General features: G+C 41.7%; 1 protein-coding gene across 1 annotated transcript; it reads left to right on the top strand.

The window, feature by feature from the left end:
• The first annotated feature begins 1,203 nt into the window (after window positions 1–1,203).
• On the top strand, window positions 1,204–2,167 carry LOC118981818 (olfactory receptor 2A5-like). Its single transcript, XM_037038634.1, has one exon. The coding sequence runs from the start codon at window positions 1,238–1,240 to the stop codon at window positions 2,165–2,167; it is 930 nt and encodes a 309-aa protein (XP_036894529.1). The 5' UTR covers window positions 1,204–1,237.
• Window positions 2,168–19,446: the final 17,279 nt, after the last annotated feature.

Genomic DNA, 19,446 nt, shown 5'->3' with positions numbered 1-19,446 from the left:
CACATTGATGTTTCTCTCTCCCTCTTTCCCCCACCCTTCCTTTCTCTCTAAAAATAAATAAATAAATAAAATCTTAAAAAATAAAAAAGAAGTACCCATCAGGTTGGACAACCCCAAGGGAAGTCGGAATGCGGGTTTACAAAGTCTAAATTGTGGAGTCAGCCACCTTGCCCACTGAGGGAGTCTGGCCCACAATGAGCTTTAAAATACGTCCTTTGCTTGCTTTTAGTTCTCTACTCACCAGAAAGTGGAAGGAGTGTCCTTCATCAGTGATTTTACTCCTAGGAATGTATCCTAAGATTTTCATTAGAAAACAGAGTATAGATGTGTATAATATATATTTGCACACACAGACACACACACACACACACACACACACACACACACACATATATACTCCCCAATCTGATTGTCAGAAAGGGGGATTCACTAAATTACAGTATATGATGTATGAACTGAAAAAAGAAAAAAGAACCACAGTAGTTAAATGTCATAGAACACTGTGACATGAAGCTTCAAAAATATTATTGCCAAAGGAAAATCAAAGGGTAGATCTAATATTTATCATTTTAAACGTTTCTAATATACAGTAAGTGCATATATATGTGCTGCAAGACTAGACATTCACACACCAGAATAATCAGAATGCTTACCTAAAAACATAGATTTGTAAGCTATTTAAATGATGTTTTTTTTTTTTGTTTCTAAAAAGAAGTAGAAAATGGTCTTATATTCAGGGAGGACACAAATCTTATCTGCTATGAATAAGCCTTTTGAAACTTTGACCTATGACTTAAAATGGTGTGTTCTCAGCAAATTCTTCACATGGAAAGAAAAAAAATAAGTAAGGGAATTAAGTGAATAAGTAAAATGAAGTTCTAGAATTGTAAGATGTTTTAAACTAAAGCAAAATCACAAGTTAAGTACTTTCAAATTAGTGAACTATAGCAGATTTTCGAAAAGGGGCCAGAAAACCTGAAGCAGAGTTTCTAGAATGAAGAATTTGTCTGGATGGCTCTATTACCAATGATACAACTTCACATTATGGGAAACAGTTTGTCTTTCCTTCATAAATGTGGTTCTGAAATGTTCGGTAGATTAAGAATGAAGAATTGACACATAATAGAGACTAGCATATGTACATATGTTCTTTTGTATTAAGTAATTTCAATTCTTATTGATTCTCCAGCCCTGAACCTTTATCACAATTCAGTTCTTGAGCAGGTCTCTGTAAGGAATGAAGGGGAACCGGTCACGGGTCACAGAGTTTGTGCTGCTGGGATTCCAACTCAGCTCAGAGATGGAACTGCTCTTTTTCTGGGTCTTCTCCCTGCTGTACACCTTCAGTCTGTTGGCAAATGGCATGATCTTTGCGCTCATCAGTCTGGACCAGAGACTACATACCCCCATGTACTTCTTCCTCTCCCACCTGGCCATCATTGACATGTCCTATGCTTCTAACAATGTCCCCAAGATGCTGGCAAACTTAGTGACCCATAACAGAGCCATCTCCTTTGTCTCATGTGTCATGCAGACCTTTCTGTATTTGAATTTTGCTGCTACAGAATGCCTGATTTTGGTGGCAATGTCCTACGATCGGTACGTGGCGATCTGCCATCCCCTCCACTACACTGTCATCATGAGCTGGACTGTGTGCACAGTCCTGGCCACCACGTCCTGGTTGTGTGGATTTTTCCTGCCTCTGATACATGTGCTTCTCCTTCTAAGGCTGCCATTCTGTGGGCCCCGGGAAGTAAACCACTTCTTCTGTGAGCTCTTGTCTGTCCTTGAGCTGGCCTGTGCTAACACCTGGATCAATGAAGCTGTCATCTTTGCTGCTTCTGTCTTTATCTTAGTTGGGCCCCTCTGCTTAGTGCTGGTGTCCTACACTAGCATCCTCTGGACCATCCTGAAGATCCAGTCTGGGGAGGGCCGCAGGAAGGCCTTCTCCACCTGCTCCTCCCACCTCTGTGTGGTTGGGTTCTTCTTTGGTATTGCTGTGGCTATTTATATGGTCCCAGAGTCCACTCAAAAAAAGGAACAAGAAAAAATACTTTCCCTGTTTTATAGTCTCTTCAATCCATTGTTAAACCCCCTCATCTACAGCCTAAGGAATGTTCAGGTGAAGGATGCCTTGTGTAAGGTGTTTCGTGTGAGGTCCAGGTGAAGGGTGGACAGAACTTTTGGCTAAGCAGAATCTGTTCTATTTGAGATGTAGTTTGAGGGTGACTTAAAAGTCAGAAAAACTACCTAGCAGTAAAGTTTGATAAGAGAATGTGAATTGTCCAAGACTGAAAGTGGGGAAAATTTTGATGTACGAGGATAGTCCCTGAGCAGTTTTGTTCAGAGATGAGGCATCTAAATTATGGATTGTACTCTTAATGCTATAAAAATTTATAGAGCCCATTTCTTCAAGAACTAGATTAGTAGTGTCTGAAGAAAACATCTTTTTGTTGTTTTTGTTGTTGAATTGCAGAAACAGTGGTAACACTTCCCTAAGTATCCAGTTTAACCATAAACATATCACCTGGTAACAGGTGGTAAATTTCAGAGAACTAAACGCCCAGGGGAAAAACTTCTTGCTGTAGAGAGTAGCTTAATACCAACAGTGATCGCAGAGCTGCTTGTTTCTATGATACCAGCTGAGAATGAAGTGAAGGAAGGAATGAGATTCACTGTGGGGTCGCCAGTAATTTCCAAGTGCTGCAACTAGAGTTGAGAAATAGTCAGTGTTGAACAAAAATAGGATGATACTATCTTACAACTCCTTATAGAAATGTTTCCATTTCTCCTTGGCTTCTGTTCTTATTTTTACCTCCCATTTATGTTTTACAACATACGGAATGAAAGGCAGACTTATTCCCTAGTTACTTCACTTCCATATTATTTTTATATCTCTTGACAAACTATATCAATGATATGGATTTGAGAAGCTCAGAAGAACTCAAGCAGGATATCATATAAAGAATACCTATACTTGAACAACAATAAAAAAAGTGAAAAGAAAAAGTAATCCTCACTGGAAATGTATTACTCAAACTATTGAAAATGAAAGATAAATAAACAGGCTTAAAATTCACCAGGAAAAAAATGAATTACTTTAGAAGGAACAACAGTAAGTCTATAGCTGACTTCTTACTAAACACTGTAGAAGCCAAAATTAAAAGTTGTCAACAGAGAATTCTACACACAATGAAACTGGCCCTTACAAATGAATTCTTTAAACCAAAAAAAAGTAGAAAAGAAGGAAAGTTGGAGCAACAGGAAGGAAAAATCATGGTAAACAAAATTACCAGTAAATTCCATAGCCTTTCTTATCTTCTTGAGTTTTCTAAATTATATTTGATGGTTCAAAAAAGAAAAATCCACAGTGTCGTCGGGTGTTATTCTAAACTTAGGTAAAGAAAACACGGAAGACAGTTATAAATTGGAGAGAGTAAACAGAGATAAAAAGAAGTAAGATGCCTTTATTTCAAAAATAACATTCGTTAGCCCTGGGTGGTGTGGCTCAGTGGATTGAGCTCGGTCTTTGAACCAAGGGGTCCCTGGTTCTATTCCTCTCAGGGCACATGCCTGGGTTTCAGGCCACGTCCCCAGTGGGGACCATGTGAGAGGCAACCACACACTGATGTTTCTCTCCCTCTCTTTTTTCTTCCCTTCCCCTGTCTATAAAAAATAAATTAATTAATTAAAAAATATTAGTTGAGTGTGATTATGTACATACAATATGTAGAGCAACAAATGAACTATCCGAAGCAGTGAAAAGCTCTACAAAGGTATTCTAAAAACACTACAGATAAATCAAAGCAGAGTTGTAAGACAAATGTCCAAGTGACCCAAAGGATGGCAAGAAAAATAAACAAACAATAGAGCTGGAGAATATAATAATATGTCAGACTTAACCCCTAAAGTATCAATAATTAGGTTAAAGGCCAATGTCTAGATAAGCCAACTTAAAGAGAAAGGATGGCCGGGTGTATTGAAAAGCATTACTCTTCCTTCTGCGCCTTGTATGCTGTCTGTACGAAACTCACTTCAAATAAACCACATAGGGAGACTGACATACAAGGCTGGCAAAAGATATACCATGCCAAGAATAATGAGAGGAAAGGAAGAATGCTATATCACTAACAGACAAAGCAAAGGAAATGATCAGAAGCAGAGGGGGATATTACATAATGACAAAAGTTGACTCCACCAAGAAGACAAGGCAATCCTAAATGTGTATGCACTAAACAACAGAGATTCAAAATAAGTGATGTCAAAACTGGTCAAGTTGTAAGCAGACTGAGACAAATGTGGTTAGAGACTTCAGCAACCCCATTTCAACAAGGGTCAGGACAGCTAGATGGAAGATTAGCAAGACTGTGGACAAACTCAACAACCCCAGCCACCAAGAGAATCTAACCAGCATTTATAAAATATTCCATCAATGACAGCAAAATACACATTTTTTCTAGTGCCGACAAACCACACCAGGATAGCGATATACTAAGCCACAAAAAAACCAGCTCAAAATTTAAAACAATAAAACTTATAGAGAATGAGTTCTCAAACTACAATGGAATGAAAACTAAAAGTCAATGTAAGAAAGATAGGGAAATTGCCAACACTTGGGGAAAAAACCCAAAATGCTTGAATAATTTATAAGTCAAAGTAGTCTCAATGGAAACAAAAAAAATACCTTGACCTGACTGAAAATGAAAATGGAACATATCAAAGTGCCGAGGGAAAAACATGGATAAACACACACAGTAGAAAAGAGGAAATATCTCAAAAGAGTAACACATGTTTCTAATTCCACAACCTAGCAAAAGAAGAGCAAAATACCCTCAAAGCGAGCACAGAGAGGGAAATAAGGAAGAGTAGGAAACACTGAAATTTAAAACAAAACATTTGGTAGATCAATAAAACAATGAGCTCTTCACCTAGAAAGATGCACCAGGAAGTCCTGCGTCCAGAGAGAGAGAGGTCAAAGGGCAAGGAGCGCGGCCTCAATGGCCTGCCCAGCGCTCAGGGCTGCGCACTTCCTGGGACCTCCTCGGCCGGACCTAGTGTTCACTGCTCCTCAAAGGCTCGTGACCCTGTGGTGGGGGGGTACTGTGCCGCCGTTGGGGGGCCCCCAGCGCAGGCTCTGTGGCCCCCTGGGCGCCTCCCTTGGTCCCCGAGGCCAGAGCGAGCTCAGAGCCCATGCAGGAGCCCCCAGTCCCTGCGCGGGGCACCCAGGGCCTGTGGACACGCCTTGTGCATGGCCGCCATTGACACAGGGCAGCTTCGAAGGGGCCAGAGGAGTGGACAGGGCGGCCAGACCCGACCCCGGTGCTGCGCGCTCTGACTTCACTTCAGGGCAGGTAGGTCTTTTCTTGGCTTCTCAGCAGCGTCGCCACCCAGGGGCCAGTCTCCTCCTTCAGAAGCGGGGACATTTCTTCCCAGGAAAAGGAGTCTTTGCTCCCATTGCCCACGATGCCCCAGATGTCTCGTCAAAAACCTGAGAAGTGTACAAAAAATAGAAAGGAAGGAACCCAGAATGGAGAAATGTGGCTCAAGGAACCCAGAATCGGAGAAAATGGAAATGCAGAATATGGAAGGGTAGCTTTTCAAAACTGTAGAGAAAAATAGCCCCCCCCCCCACTCCCCCCTTGAATCCCAGTTCTCCTAATCAGAACCTGGCCGGATGTGTTCAATGAGCTCTAACAACTTTGGCTTCTGTTCTCACTTTTCAAGATTCCACATAAAACATGGGACTTTTGACCTTTTAACACACAATTACCCTGTAACTACAATTAATAACAACTTACAATTTTCTATCTATTACATGACTGCCCTTAGTTTCTGAGTATCCATTCATTCTTGAGCTGGATATTTACCACTTCAGTGAAAAACCAAGGACTTGAAAACCAGTTTTCAGGTAATTTAGTTTGGGAGTTGTTTAAATGGTCAGTGTGTTGATTTTTCCTCATCCTGCTTTCACATAGAAATTATAATAAAAATTCTACAGGACCTCAAGACACCCATAGGAGCTACAAATGCAGGTTGAGATGAGAGCTGTGATGACAGGAACTGCCCAGTGCTGATGGATAACGTACATACCTGAGAACATGTTTATTGCAGTTAAGAGCTGGCTGTGTTGTGTGTGTCTGTGTCCTTTGTGTATATTTAGGTTTTGTATATGTGTATATGTTTCTAACAAAGAATTAATGAGACATGTAAAGAAATAGGAAAGCATGACCCATACCCTGAAAAGAAAAGCAGGCAAAAGAAACTGGGAGGGACCCGGCGCTGGATTTCACAGACAAGGGATTCAAATTGGCCACTCTAGAAATACATTCGGTGAACTAACAGAAAGTGTGATGAAAGGACCATACCACTTTGGACTACCAGGTCACATTCCCTTAGACCAAAGAATGCATTTTCCAGCTCATGGGTCCAAGGTCAAAGAGAAAGAGTGAGCCCAGCACTTGGGCATATGGTGTTGCCCATCATCCTCCCAGTGGGTGCTTTGTTAGAGACTTGTAAGGGCAGTCTACACGATCCTTGTCCAAAGGCAGGGAGATAAGGCATGGAGGATTTGCTTGCACACCTTCCTGAGGGTGCACTCACACTCCACAGGAGCAGGGTCCAGGGAGAGTCCCCGGAGATTCCTCTCAGATTCCTCCACTTTGCTGCAGGTACTTGAGGGAAGGGGTGTGGGGGATGCTGGTACCACTGTGCAGTTCTCCCTCACATTATTTCAACTTTCTGTTTCCCTGTCCCAGAAGCAGGGCTGATTCCTAAGCAAGACACCGTAGCTCTACCTGAAAACGTTTGGGCCAGAATTCTTGACTGCTCCTCGGGTGTGTGTGTTTTCACCCCATCTGGCAACAGTGGGGTGCCAGTGACTCAGCTGTGTTGCCTGGTGGTTGAGGTGGCCCACCAGTCTGCCCCCATGTGACCCCACCCTGTGTGAATGAGAGACACCAGCTCAGCTGCCAACAATCTGTAACAGCACAGGCTGAACCTAGTATCCCTTCCAAAGGAGGGAATCTGAGTGAAAATCAGGGATCAGTGGGAGGACGAGGAGCAGTAGTTGAGGGTAAACAAAGGGAGGTAAGGAAATCTCACATTACATCAGAGCCTCAAGAAAGGCTCCCCCCCTGCAGAATGAACCTGTCTCAGCACAGTTATGCCAGACACACAAAGTGGTGATGTCACATGTTTACTCAGACAACCTTGCTTAGAAGCTGACAAGGTCAAATGGAAGTAGGCAGTCCTGAGTGGCCTTCACTGGGACACATTTTGGCCACGTCACAGGATGATAAACTGGATCACTTGGTGACCGGATGGAATTCTGGCAAGGTAGCAGTAACGTTCGACTCCTATTTTCTAGGTTGCTTCTACTGCACTGGCTCTCTTTTTGGGAAGAGGTTTCCAGGAACCACTTCCCACGTGGCCATCAGACCATGTTTTGTTCAAATCTCAGCTGGCTGATCACGGTGTAACTGTGCACCTTGATGATCCCATGCTAAGAAATGTCTCTGGTTTAATGGAAGAAAGGCACCAGCTAGGGAGATAAAGGATAAAAAGTTCATTATTTGGTGAGAGGAAATCTCAGCTTAAATAAGTGACGTTTGATTTGAATCTCCTTCTGTCTTTGATATGTCCTGAAGTTTACCCATATACCCTTATAGTGAGGATTTAAGTGTTGCAACTGTTGTTATTGGCCAAGCCAATATTCTTATTTGGTTTCTGAAGAGCCCCCAGCAAGAACTTAGCCTAACTCCCAAGGGTGGAAAGACCCTCTTTTCAGGCTATCTGACAGCCAGCCTTTCATTGGGGACCAGAGATAATGAAGCAGACGGCCACCTCTCTCTCTCTGTCGTAACTGGCTGCACTCTACGATATGATGCTTCAGATGAGGAAGGTGCCATGGCTGCAACACCCATTGGGGTAAAACAGTGTTTCAGCACATGGGTGTGTTTGACCCATTTGCATACCCACACCAGCCCCAGAATGCTCAGTTACTGAGGCCTGACCACCCCCACTGCAAGGAATATATAGTAATTTTCAGCAGTTTTAAAATTACCAAATTCATGCACACTGAATTCATTCATTCATTAATTAGCCTTACAAAATGTGTGAATAAAATTATATCCGTGGTCTTAAGAGATGAAACTCAACATTACTTGGGAACAAACTGTGTGTTGTTCCCCTGAAGCCTTACTGTAAGGCCTGTGTGGTGCAGAGGGGTTAAGTGATGTTCATTGTGTTAAAGTAAATGTTTAACTTGTAATTGTTGCGTAGATAGGAGCCTTCTCCTCTGTTCATATGCACTGAAGCATCATGTAATTATAGGTGCCAAGTACCTAGAAAACAGGAGTTGCCCTCAAGCCAGAAACTGCAATTGAGAAGAAAACACTAGACGAGACACTAATGAGAGGTCCTTGTCTCCTGTTGTTCACAACATAGATGTAAAGACGTCTAAGAGGAAATCCAAATGCTGGTGTTGGGGTCATTTATTTTACGTGGACCATGTGGAACCTGAGGTGGAGGAGGTAGGACATGAAAGAATGTCACATAGAATGTGTCGGTTCCTTCAAATAAGAGGGTAAATAGCTAAGGTGGCAGGTCGAATAAGAGTAAGAGGGATTTTCAGCCTGGTGACCAAATAGCTGCACACATTGTAAGTCAGGCTGTTCTAAGCTCTGTGGAGCATTTACCACCCATCTGAGAGAAGAGTGAACTGCAGGAAGGTGAAGACCAGGAGGCTTTCACCTGAGTGTGAGGAGAGAACCAGCGCCCTCTGGCGGGAAGCATGGTCAGAGCAGCCACCCAAGCAGGATAACTGTACAGGGGAGGTGCATTCAGGAGTAAGGGAGTCAGGACTGTGGAATTAGACACCCTTTCCACTGGGCGGTTTCTGAGAGAGCTGAGTCTCCCTGCCGCTGGGATTTTGTTGTTTGATCTTTAGATGACTAGAGATAGAGTGATATGTGAACACAGATACATAAATAGTGTGACTGATTTCACTGAGCACTGTCAAATCTCAGAAGTTACTAGAAGGATTCAGGAGTTTAAAATTTGCTCACTGAAGCATTATATAGCACAAACCTAATGAGATAAGAAGTAAAATACTTATACTCAAGGAAATAGAGTACAGCTCTTCACAACATGTGTCATAGATGTTTTGACATGGGTAATAGTTTCTGGTATATTTCTAAATGAAAGGTCAACTAGCAACACTGATATATGTATTTAAATTCATGATACGTATGAAAATGTACAATAAAATGGTATACTATATACAAATTATTAATAATGCTTATTTTTTCAGGGTATTACCTCTTTAGTCTTAAATAGAGTTTCGTAATGTTTTCCTAAGACAGTTTTGAAACTTGATGTGAAATGTTCTCATACAAGGTAAAAACCACCATATTCACAAAATGATACCTATTCTTAAACTTTCATCTTTAAAATGTTTGATTCTGTGATTTTCCGAGAAGGAATAAAACAAGAGAATAATATAAACTTGGTAATTAATAAGGTGTTAGTTACAAATATATATTTTGCCTAAAAATGAACTACTAAATTTCAAGACTGTTTTCTTCAATGCTAATGTTAATGTAGTGAAATAGATTGGACTCCTAAGAGGGAAGTCAGTTACGCTGTTTCAGTGTTCAGAAATATGAGCATGTGTTATCCCAGGTACAATTTGTATTCCTTGCCAAATTTTATGCTTGCTGTTTTAAAAGACGACATCAGAAATGTGACGAAAGTCATGATGGAATATAAATTATTGAGATTAAGATACTACTTTATGAGTATGACTCTTCCCTAAAGTAATCAGGCCCTTTTGAAGAAGTGTCTGTGCCTGTGGCTGATGTAGGGAATGTATGAGAAAAGTGTGAAACAGCCATCAGAAGTAAGGAAGTGCTCAAAAACTATGGAGACAGATGTGTTAGAAAAGAAAAGGGCAAGCTTAGACAGTCCATATGTAGAATAACTGGGCATGAACAAATAATAAATATAATCCCTTGATAAAAATTCTCCTTTCATGGAGATTACATTCTAGTTAAAGGAGATAGACAGTACATGTAATAAATAAGTAGCATATGTAGCCTGTGTGTGGTGTTCATTGCTGCAGAGAAAAGCAAAATAGGAAGGTAGCTAGGGAAGATGGACACGACTGGAGGCTTTGGCAGAGCCTGGTGTAGAGCACATGCGTGCTCTCCATTAAGGAATTCCTAATACTCCAGAGTTTGTGTTGCTGTTATACTGGCATTTTATTTCATTTTGTAGTTGGTTATTGCTGATGTGCAGAACTGCTCTTAATTTCTGGAAGGGGGTCTTGCAACTGGTTCTCTCTCGTTAAATCTAATAGGTAAAGTTTTTCCCTAGCTATCCAAGCATATCACCTGTAAGTGGTGGTACCTTGGAACATCTTCATCTGTTCTGTTATTCACAGGCCAGGACCTCTAGTGTCAGACAGTGGCTGTGATAGCAGGTGTCCCTTCTTGTGCCTGATCCTAAGCAAGTCTATAGGTTCTCCACTACATGTACTATTTGCTGTGGGTTCAGGGCATTTAATCTTTACTAAGTAAAGTTTCTGAGAACAAAGTGTATTAAAGTGAGGGAGTGTCTGTCTTTGTAATAATAAAACATGTTATAAAGCAATTACAGTTAGATCTGTGGCATTGGTGTAGAAAAAGACATGCATCGATGAATCAGAATACAACATCTCCAAGAAGCTTTTGTAGTTGGGAATTTAGTTTATGAGATGAGCATAGTTACAAATCAATTAGGAAGATATTTCTACTAAATAAGTGGTTTTGGGACAAATGCTATACTATCAGGAAAAAGAAATGACATCTATCGTAGTGTATGACATAACAATTAATTTATAATATATCTAAAGTTAGGAAATGCATTTTACAAATGAGTTTCAGTCTGTTCCCTTCACTTCTAAAACACTAAATAAGTGTAAAAAGATTTTTTAAAAATGAGATACTCACTCCACAAAGTAAACAGAACAGTTAGTAAGAAAGGGCTTAAGAAGAACAAACAGGTAGATGGAGAACACTCATGGGATGTAAAGCACAGCGTGGAGAACGTAGTCAACAACATTGTGATAACTATGGATGGGGCCAGGTGGGTACTGGATTTATCAGGGGGATCACTTTGTAAATTACATAAATACCTAACCACTGTGCTACACCCCAGAAATTAGTATAATATTGAAAGCCACCTATAATTGATGAAAAACCCAGTATTTTATGAGGAATTAGAGGCTAGAAAGCAACTTTTGGGGTATCTTCTGCCTTCTGAAGGTCCAAAGCTAATGTAGCCCCTGTCACACTTCGCCTTCCCACTGTAGTGCTCACACAGGTAGCCCTCTGTCTCCTTTGCTCAGAAAGTGGGCTGGGAGAAGATGCTGTGGCCACCAGCTCCCAGAAAAAGCCAGGAAGAGGCTATCACAAGCCCTTTCCTGGGACAACACCAGGTGGACCTGTCCACCCCCTTGAGGGGTAATCGTCACTCTCCCTTGTGGGGAAAGAAGGGAGGTAATCCCTGGGCCTCCCCACACTTCACTGCATAGTGCTTAACACGCTCAGTGTGTTCTTTCACACGGGATGATTGGAGTGCATTGACAGTTCTGAACACTGAAAATCCCTCAGTACACATCAGGGTAGGGAAGATTGTCTTTCTTAAAGTGAAAGGAAAGGACAAATTCCAGAAGGTTACAGGGTGTGGTGGTGGGATTGGTGATATGGGGAGCAGCATCTGTTTAGGGACCAGCACGTAAAGGTCTCCCTGCCTGTGCTCATAAAGACCATGCCCCCCAGGGCATCCCAGGGATGGTCTGTCCCCTGAAGCTAATGGTCAAATGAATGTGGAGATGGGCAAGTCAGAATGAAGGTATCAAGATGGAATCACGGCTTCATGCTCATAAAGTGGGGTAAAGTCCCCACCATTTTCATGTTGAAGACTCAGACATGCTTCCTTTGAGAAATTAAAGTTTGGTGAGCTCCTTCCCACACTCCAGGGACAAGGCAATGAAACTTTCATTGGCAAAGTTGAAATTTAGGTAGGACATTAGGTGCAGAAGTGACCGGATAGGGGAAGGAAAATAAAAGAATTTAATAAACAAAACATAATTGGCCCCTTGAGACATCATCAGTAAAGTTAAAGAAAGTTCCTTATCTGGGTTGGAAGATGGCTATGGAGTAGGAGGGAGCAGATTCCACTCCCCCCTACACAAAGAAGAAAAACTTGGACGATCTAGGGAGGAACAGGGCAAACAGCCAACAGTACCGCAGGATATATGAAAATAAGAGACCAGAAATTATAGCAGACACTGAAAAAACACAAGGTAAGAAGACTACTCCAGGACAATAAGGTTACAGGGACCAGAACAGAGATGTGTCTGTAGCCCTGGCCCTGGTGCTGGGCGCCCAGTGCTGGGTCTACCACAGACTCTTTGGGAGGCAGGCACCTGCCACAGAATCCTTGGGAGAGAACTGGGTCAACTGCTCCCTCCCTCCCTGGCCAAGCAGGGTTTGAGCAGCACCAGGAGAGACCTTGTTGCTTGAAGTTGCAGAGAGAGGAATGAGGACAAAGAGGCAAACACACAAGGGCCGTGATCACCCTCAGAGTCTGTGGTCACAGGCTTGGGAGAGTTGAGAGCCCTGCAGTGACCAGCACTGACCTAGATAATCCCTGGTTTGGCTGGAGAATTGTGGTAAATTGAGTGATGGGCTTGAGTAGGAGGAATTTCTCAAAAAGTAAGTCTGTTTCAGGGATTCTCCTGTGACAGCTGTTGGCTTTCTTTCCACCCAGTCGGACAGCAATACAGAGGTTAGGCAAAAGTCCCTACGTTTCCCCATAGCACTGTGAAGGGTTTATACCCAAGCCAGTGGGACCCAGGCAGCCTGACTAGCACCGTGTCCACCACACCCCAGCCCACAGTGATGACTGCTGGGAAAAGAGCGCTCTAAAAAAGACCTGGATCCCCCGTCTGGGGTTCTGGGGAAAGGTGCCAGTCTAGCTCTGGGAGAGTACTTGCAAGACTGGCTGAGTACACATCACAAGAAAGGCCACACCAATTGTACCTCAACCTGCTGCAGCCAGCAAGACCAGAAAAACAAGCTTGGCCAGTTTGGAACCAACATGAGGTTTTTTTCTAATCTTTTATTTTTAAAATTTTTATTATTGTTCATTTTTCAATACCTTTTCACTCTCTCATTTCTTGTTTTACTCCTCCTTCCTTTCTTTCCAATTTTATCTCTTCTTCCTCCCATCTCCTGCCTTTTTTCTCTTTTTTTTAAATCCCCACAAGTGACACAAAAAACTTGGAACTGTGAAAGGACCAGAGTTGGACCCAAAGAGGGGGCATCCCAACAGTTGAGACAGTGAGACAAATTTCACTTTGCTTTTTCAGAGAAACTACAAGCTACTGCATATTTGTATTATTATTTTTCATTGTTTCTACATTTCTTATTTTAATTGTTATTTTGTACTGTTCCTGTATAGTCTTCTAAGCTTGGCTCATTATTTTGCATCATTTGACAGGTTTCCCCTGTTCTCTCCTCCACAGTGTATTGCTAATTTACTGTCCTTCACATCACTTGTGTTCCTTTAGCACGCTACTCAAAGTTCTATATCCCCTATTTATGGTATCCAGATCACATAGATTCTGTCATATGATTGCTCTAATATTACTGTAAATAATAGCTGTTTCATACAATTGTAAATACATCAAATCACCACTCCTGAATCTTAGTCCACTCCACAGTTTCCTGAACTCTGTTACTGTAGTGGTTAACTCTATTCTGTCACACGCCACACCTATTTACTATCCTTTACTCTCACTTTACCTCAGAATCTGACCTCCCAGAAACACACTGCTTTCTAAATCCTACTCATAATCCTCTCTCCCCAACAAGAGTCTAACTTCTTTCCATCCTTTCGTAAAAGTAGCTGGTTGGGTTGAAGGTCATGGTTAACACTATACATAGCCAAAGAATCTCCTATCTCTTCTCTACCGGCTGCTACAGTAAATATCATAGAATACTCTCCCGCTGTCATAAACCAGTTTGCCTTCTTCAGCAACTGATCACAAAAAAAGAGTAAGAGAAAGCGGTGAACAGCAGGATGCCCACTGTAGGAGGAAACCCAACAACAAAGGAACCACCAACAGGTAACAACAGAAGAAGGTGCAGGAGGGAGTGGAAACCATACAAACCTCAATCCAGGACCTATCTGGAAATACAACTAAATAGTGGAAAAACTACCCAGTACAAACAACTGAACAGGAGCAAAAGAGAATCTTCAAAACCTTGTACACACAGAAAAACTAGCTTCAACACAACCTGCCCTCATCAGCACAACAAATTACAACAGGTGGTGGACAGAGGAACCATCAGTTAACCAGCTGTTGCGAAGGACCCAGAAAAGAAAGACCCCCAAACGATCAAAACTCAAAGAGAAACACAGAGCCAACTTAAAGGACAGCCCAAGACCAGTGAGCTTGGGAGATCAAGGAGACGACACCACTAAATCTCACAGGTATTCTACCCCAGAAGTTCACACCATAAGCCCAGGCAGCCAGAACAAATCAATTTAAGAAGCTGAAGCTAACAAGGAGAGTCTCGCAAACAGTGGGAAGACAAAGAATCAATCCCCAAGTGAAAAGAAAGGAGGAAGCCTAAGAAAGAATGCTAGATGAAATAGAGGCAAGTCAGCTATCAGATATTGAATTCAAAGCACTGGTTGTCAGGAAGTTCAAAGAGCTCACATTGAGCTACCAGAAACTACAGGGGAGCTACAATGAGCTCACTGCAAACTATATCAAAATGAAAAAGGAAATAGAAACTATCAGCAAAGGCCCAGAGGAAATGAAGAATACAATTTCTGAACTGAGGAACACAGTGGAAGTAATCAAAAGTAGGCTTGGTGAAACAGAAGATCGGATCAGTGAGTTTGAGGTCAAGGTGGAAAAAAACACCCAGAAAGAGCAAGAAAAGGAAAAAAGGCTCAGAAAGAATGAAGAGGGATTAAGAGAAATGTAAGACAAAATGAAACGTAATAATATCCGAATAATAGGGATACCAGAAGGAGAAGAAAAAGAGCAAGGGATGGAAAAGGTATTTGAAAAAGTAATGATGGAAAGTTTCCCTAATTTGTTGAGAGAAAAAGTCACTGAGTGATACAACTTCTCTTAACTAAATTGGGACATTTGGACTACTGAGTTTTATTTTTAATTCTCACAAAGGACGTGCTTATTGCATTTTTACAAAGAGTTGAGGGATAGAGGCAGGAACATAAATGTGAGAAACATGTATTGGTTGCCTCGTGTATGTGTGACAACTGGGACCAAACCCTCAAACTAAATGAGATGTATGTCCTGACCAGGAACCAAACCCAGGACCTTTCAGTCTATGGGATGATGCTGTAACCTACTGAGCTATATCAGCCAGAGCTGATTATTGATTTTAGTGGCTTCCAATTGCTTATGTTGCTTGGGCAGGGATCTCTAAAGCAGACTGGGAGTCTGGAGCAGGGCAAAGGACCTTGTTCCTTCCTGTCTGCCCATTGCTGTTGTCAGCCTTGCCCAACAGCTCTTGGTAGTGGCAATGAAGTCCCTCTGCCCAGCCTTAGTTACCCAGTTTCCCAGAGCCAGCCTGGTGATTCCCCACTGGGGCCACAGTGCTGCTTGGGCACCACTTCTCCTCACAGGGTTAAGTCTGAACCCCAACTCCTGTGACCTTCTGGACGCTAATCACCCAGCCTGTGTTCTATGCCCTTGAACCCTAGGGATGGTAGCTTCACACACTTCAGCATGTTCATCTGAGAGCTCTGTGTTTACTGTTGTAATTCCCTGGTATCCTTGTAACCATTGTGTTGTATGACAGTCTCTCTCGTATTGTACCACACCAGTACGGTTTCTGTTTCTTGTTGGATTCCCATCTGATTCAAAGAAAAAATACAGATGATTCATGTTCTGGTCAGGTGTGACACAAAACTCAGCCAAGACTAGAGGATGGGAAAAACCTATGGGCCCCAGCTGCCCTGTGTAGCACCTACTCTATTTGGAGGGTTAGTAGGTGGGGAAATTGAGTTCTTGAGACATAGTGAATGCAAGGTGTGGTCATTGTAATGTATGAAGTCAGCCCAGAAAGTGTCTAGAGCTTCTAAATGGAAGAATATGGACCCCACAGTGAGTGAAGGATTCATCATAGCCAGTGTCTTGCCACAAGTGTCCCTGTGGAGAACACCAGAGATGAGTCACTGGAGAGCCCCTTTCCCTAGAAGGGAGCTGAGGGCAGTGTCCTTGGTGGGTCTTTATCCCTCCCTACACCAAACACTCAGAAGTATATTGAGAGGTGGTGGAGTGGAGCAGAGAATAAATCATGTCTTCTTGTTCGGGCACCTTTTCTTCTCAGAGATCCTTATGAGATGGCAATTTCAACACTAACTCACAGATACTCTTCTCTATATTAGTGTGTTTTTGCTCAACTCAAGTCACGTTCAGCTGGTCTTCTCGATTTTAGCTGTAAGTCTGTGGTAAGTTTCATATGTTGTCCAGTCTTTGTTCACTATTCAATTTCAGACAGGCTGTGATGAAAAATCAGAGTGCAGAATGGAATTATTATTGTCTATCAATGTCAGATGTTTGCTAATTATAGACTCAGCTAATAGGATCATTCAAGTTGCCATCTTGTTTATATACACCTAGTATGGATCATTTACTTTGATACATTTAGTATACAATTTTTTGTTTAAATGGTAATATACATTAGCTGTTTGAGAGAGTTGCTTGAAAGTGTTTTCATTGTCTGGAGAAATTCATTCATGTTTTCATGACATAATGGACTAAATCGACCACAAAGGGAGTTTGCTACAGAAGAGCGTCCTGAAGGTTTTATATTTGACAGTGAACTACCATTTGTTGAGTTATCTGAATGTGGGAATTATTACCTTTTGAGTCCTTTTAACAGACCTGTCACTCCAAGCAGGTTCTGAACAGCAGCAGATAGGAATTGTCTTGTATGTCCTCAGTCCAGACGTGTGGACAAACATGGAATGTGTTTGGTAAATGTCTGTGGGTTTTTGTTTTGTGTTTTAGCTACTTCAGAGAGGAGGAAGATGAGATGACAGTCACTGGTCCTTCTGCTTTAGTTTACTGTGTCTTTCATCGTAGGACATTTTAGAAATAGCACTGCTGCTTTCATTCACCCCAAATGTGGCAACAAACCTGAAACAAAAATGGCTAACACTTTTCTATACATTTAAGGCCAATGAATCCTATAGTTGGAAGAGACCCGATCATTTTTCTTGCTCGCCTTCTCCCATAACATGGGAATCCAAATCTCTGAGTTAAAGCCCTCACTGACATACAGCTCGGTCTTACTAAAGCAACCAGCTTTCTTCACCAAGGTGATTCCAACTGTTATGGCTTTATTTCTTGAACTAAGACAATATCGTCTTCCAGTGTTTCTGCTTTGAACTCTGATTATTCCTTTGAAGCAGGCTGAAACCTTCACACTTTTGCTTCTAACACCTTGCAAATATTAACTTATGAGGAAATTTAAATGGAAAGTTGATATGGGGTCACACTTATAAGTTTTTTGAGATTCTTATTTTAGTGCAATTCAGATGGATGCCGGGCTGAAGAAGGATATGGAATTGACAGACAAGGAAATGGAAGCAGTGGTTAAATAGTTACAAGTCAAACCTCAGAATTCCCACCCTTGGACAAGTTTTTTTTTGTGAAGATAAACCCCAGAAAATAAGATTTGTGATGAGTAATATTTTCATGTTAAAGTTAAGCTATAAAATATGTTAAAGGTTCTAAGGACATGAGTGTATAGTTAGAGGTTTAGCTTTTGCCTTGGCTACTGATCAGTAGTTTTAAATCCCAGATCATGACCCATGAAGAAATCATTCAACCAGCATTTTACTAGTGAAGAAGAATAGAAAATTGTATAGCATGTAACAACTAGTCTCCCACATAATAAAGATTCAAGTGCATGTGTGTGAATGTATATGTGTGTGTTTTACTACATACATAACATATACATTATCCACACTCATATAGGCACAGAATATAAATGTTCATAAAGAGTTAAGTATATAATAAGTATTATATTCACATAATATGCACTTATATGCACATGTTATACACATGATATACACACATGCAAATAAGGATTCAAGTGCGTGTGTGCATATATGTGTGTGTAACTGAATATGTAACATTTTATCCACACATACGGGCATAGAGTATGAATATTCATATAGGGATAAGTGTGTGATGGGTAACATCTCATCATGAAATAGCATGATAAGAGTAGAATGTCTGGGTCCAAAAGTCAAAAGGCAAATTTCTCTCCCTAAATCCAGCTGAAGTGGTAGCAGTCCATTTGCCATGTTCTAAACTTAATTCAAGATGATGCTGCCAGTAAAAATTACAAGGCTAACACATAAGTCATCTAATGAAGGCACAAATCTGTGAGACTCTCTAATAGGAGGATCTCCCACAGGCTCCTGGTCCTTCCCACCCTCGTGTGTGTGGGTGCAGATGCAGGCCCACAGACCCCTCCTCACAATGGCTGTGTGTGCACTGCAGGTAGGGCCTCCTCCCAGGCAGGCCTCCAAAGCAGTTGTGCTAGAAANATCAAAGGATCACAGTTCGATTCCCAGTCAAGGCACATGCCTGGGTTGCAGGCCAGTTCCCAGGAGGGGATGCATGAGAGGCAACCACATATTGATATTTCTCTCCCTCTCTCCTTCCTTTTTCCTTTAAAGATAAATAAATAAAATCTTTAAAACAAAACAAAAACATCTATGAAATATGCTTGAAGGGCTACACACTATTTCCTTGAGTATAAGGAAGTCATTTATTATCTCATTAGGTTTGTGCAATAAAATGCTTCAGTGAGTAAATTTTAAACTCTTGAATCCTGGTAATTTCTGAGATTTGACAGTTCTCAGTGAACTCAGTCACACAATTTATGTATGTGTGTTCATGTATTGCTCTGTCTCTAGTCATCTAAAGATCAATCAACAAAATTCCAGCAGCAGGGAGACTCAGCTCTCTCAGAAACTGCCAAGTGGAAAGGGTGTCTAACTCCACAGTCCTAACTGCCTTACTCCATCCTGCTTGGGTGGCTGCTCTGACCATGCTGCCCACCAGGGGGCGCTGGTTCACTCCTTACACTCAGGTGAAAGCCTGATGGTCTTCACCTTCCTGCAGTTCACTCTTCTCTCAGATGAATGTTAAATGCTCCACAGAGCTTGGAACAGCCTGACTTACAATGTGTGCAGCTATCTGGTCACCAGGCTGAAAACCCCTCTTACTCTTATTCGACCTGCCACCTGAGCTATTTACCCTCTTATTTGAAGGAACCGACACATTCTATGTGACATTCTTTCATGTCCTACCTCCTCCACCTCAGGTTCCACATGGTC

This window comes from Sturnira hondurensis, unplaced genomic scaffold, assembly GCF_014824575.4.
Source record: "Sturnira hondurensis isolate 20B ecotype Veracruz unplaced genomic scaffold, ASM1482457v3 Scaffold0024770, whole genome shotgun sequence".
Classification (NCBI taxonomy): Eukaryota; Metazoa; Chordata; class Mammalia; order Chiroptera; family Phyllostomidae; genus Sturnira; species Sturnira hondurensis.
This window is presented reverse-complemented; position numbering and strand designations above follow the sequence as displayed.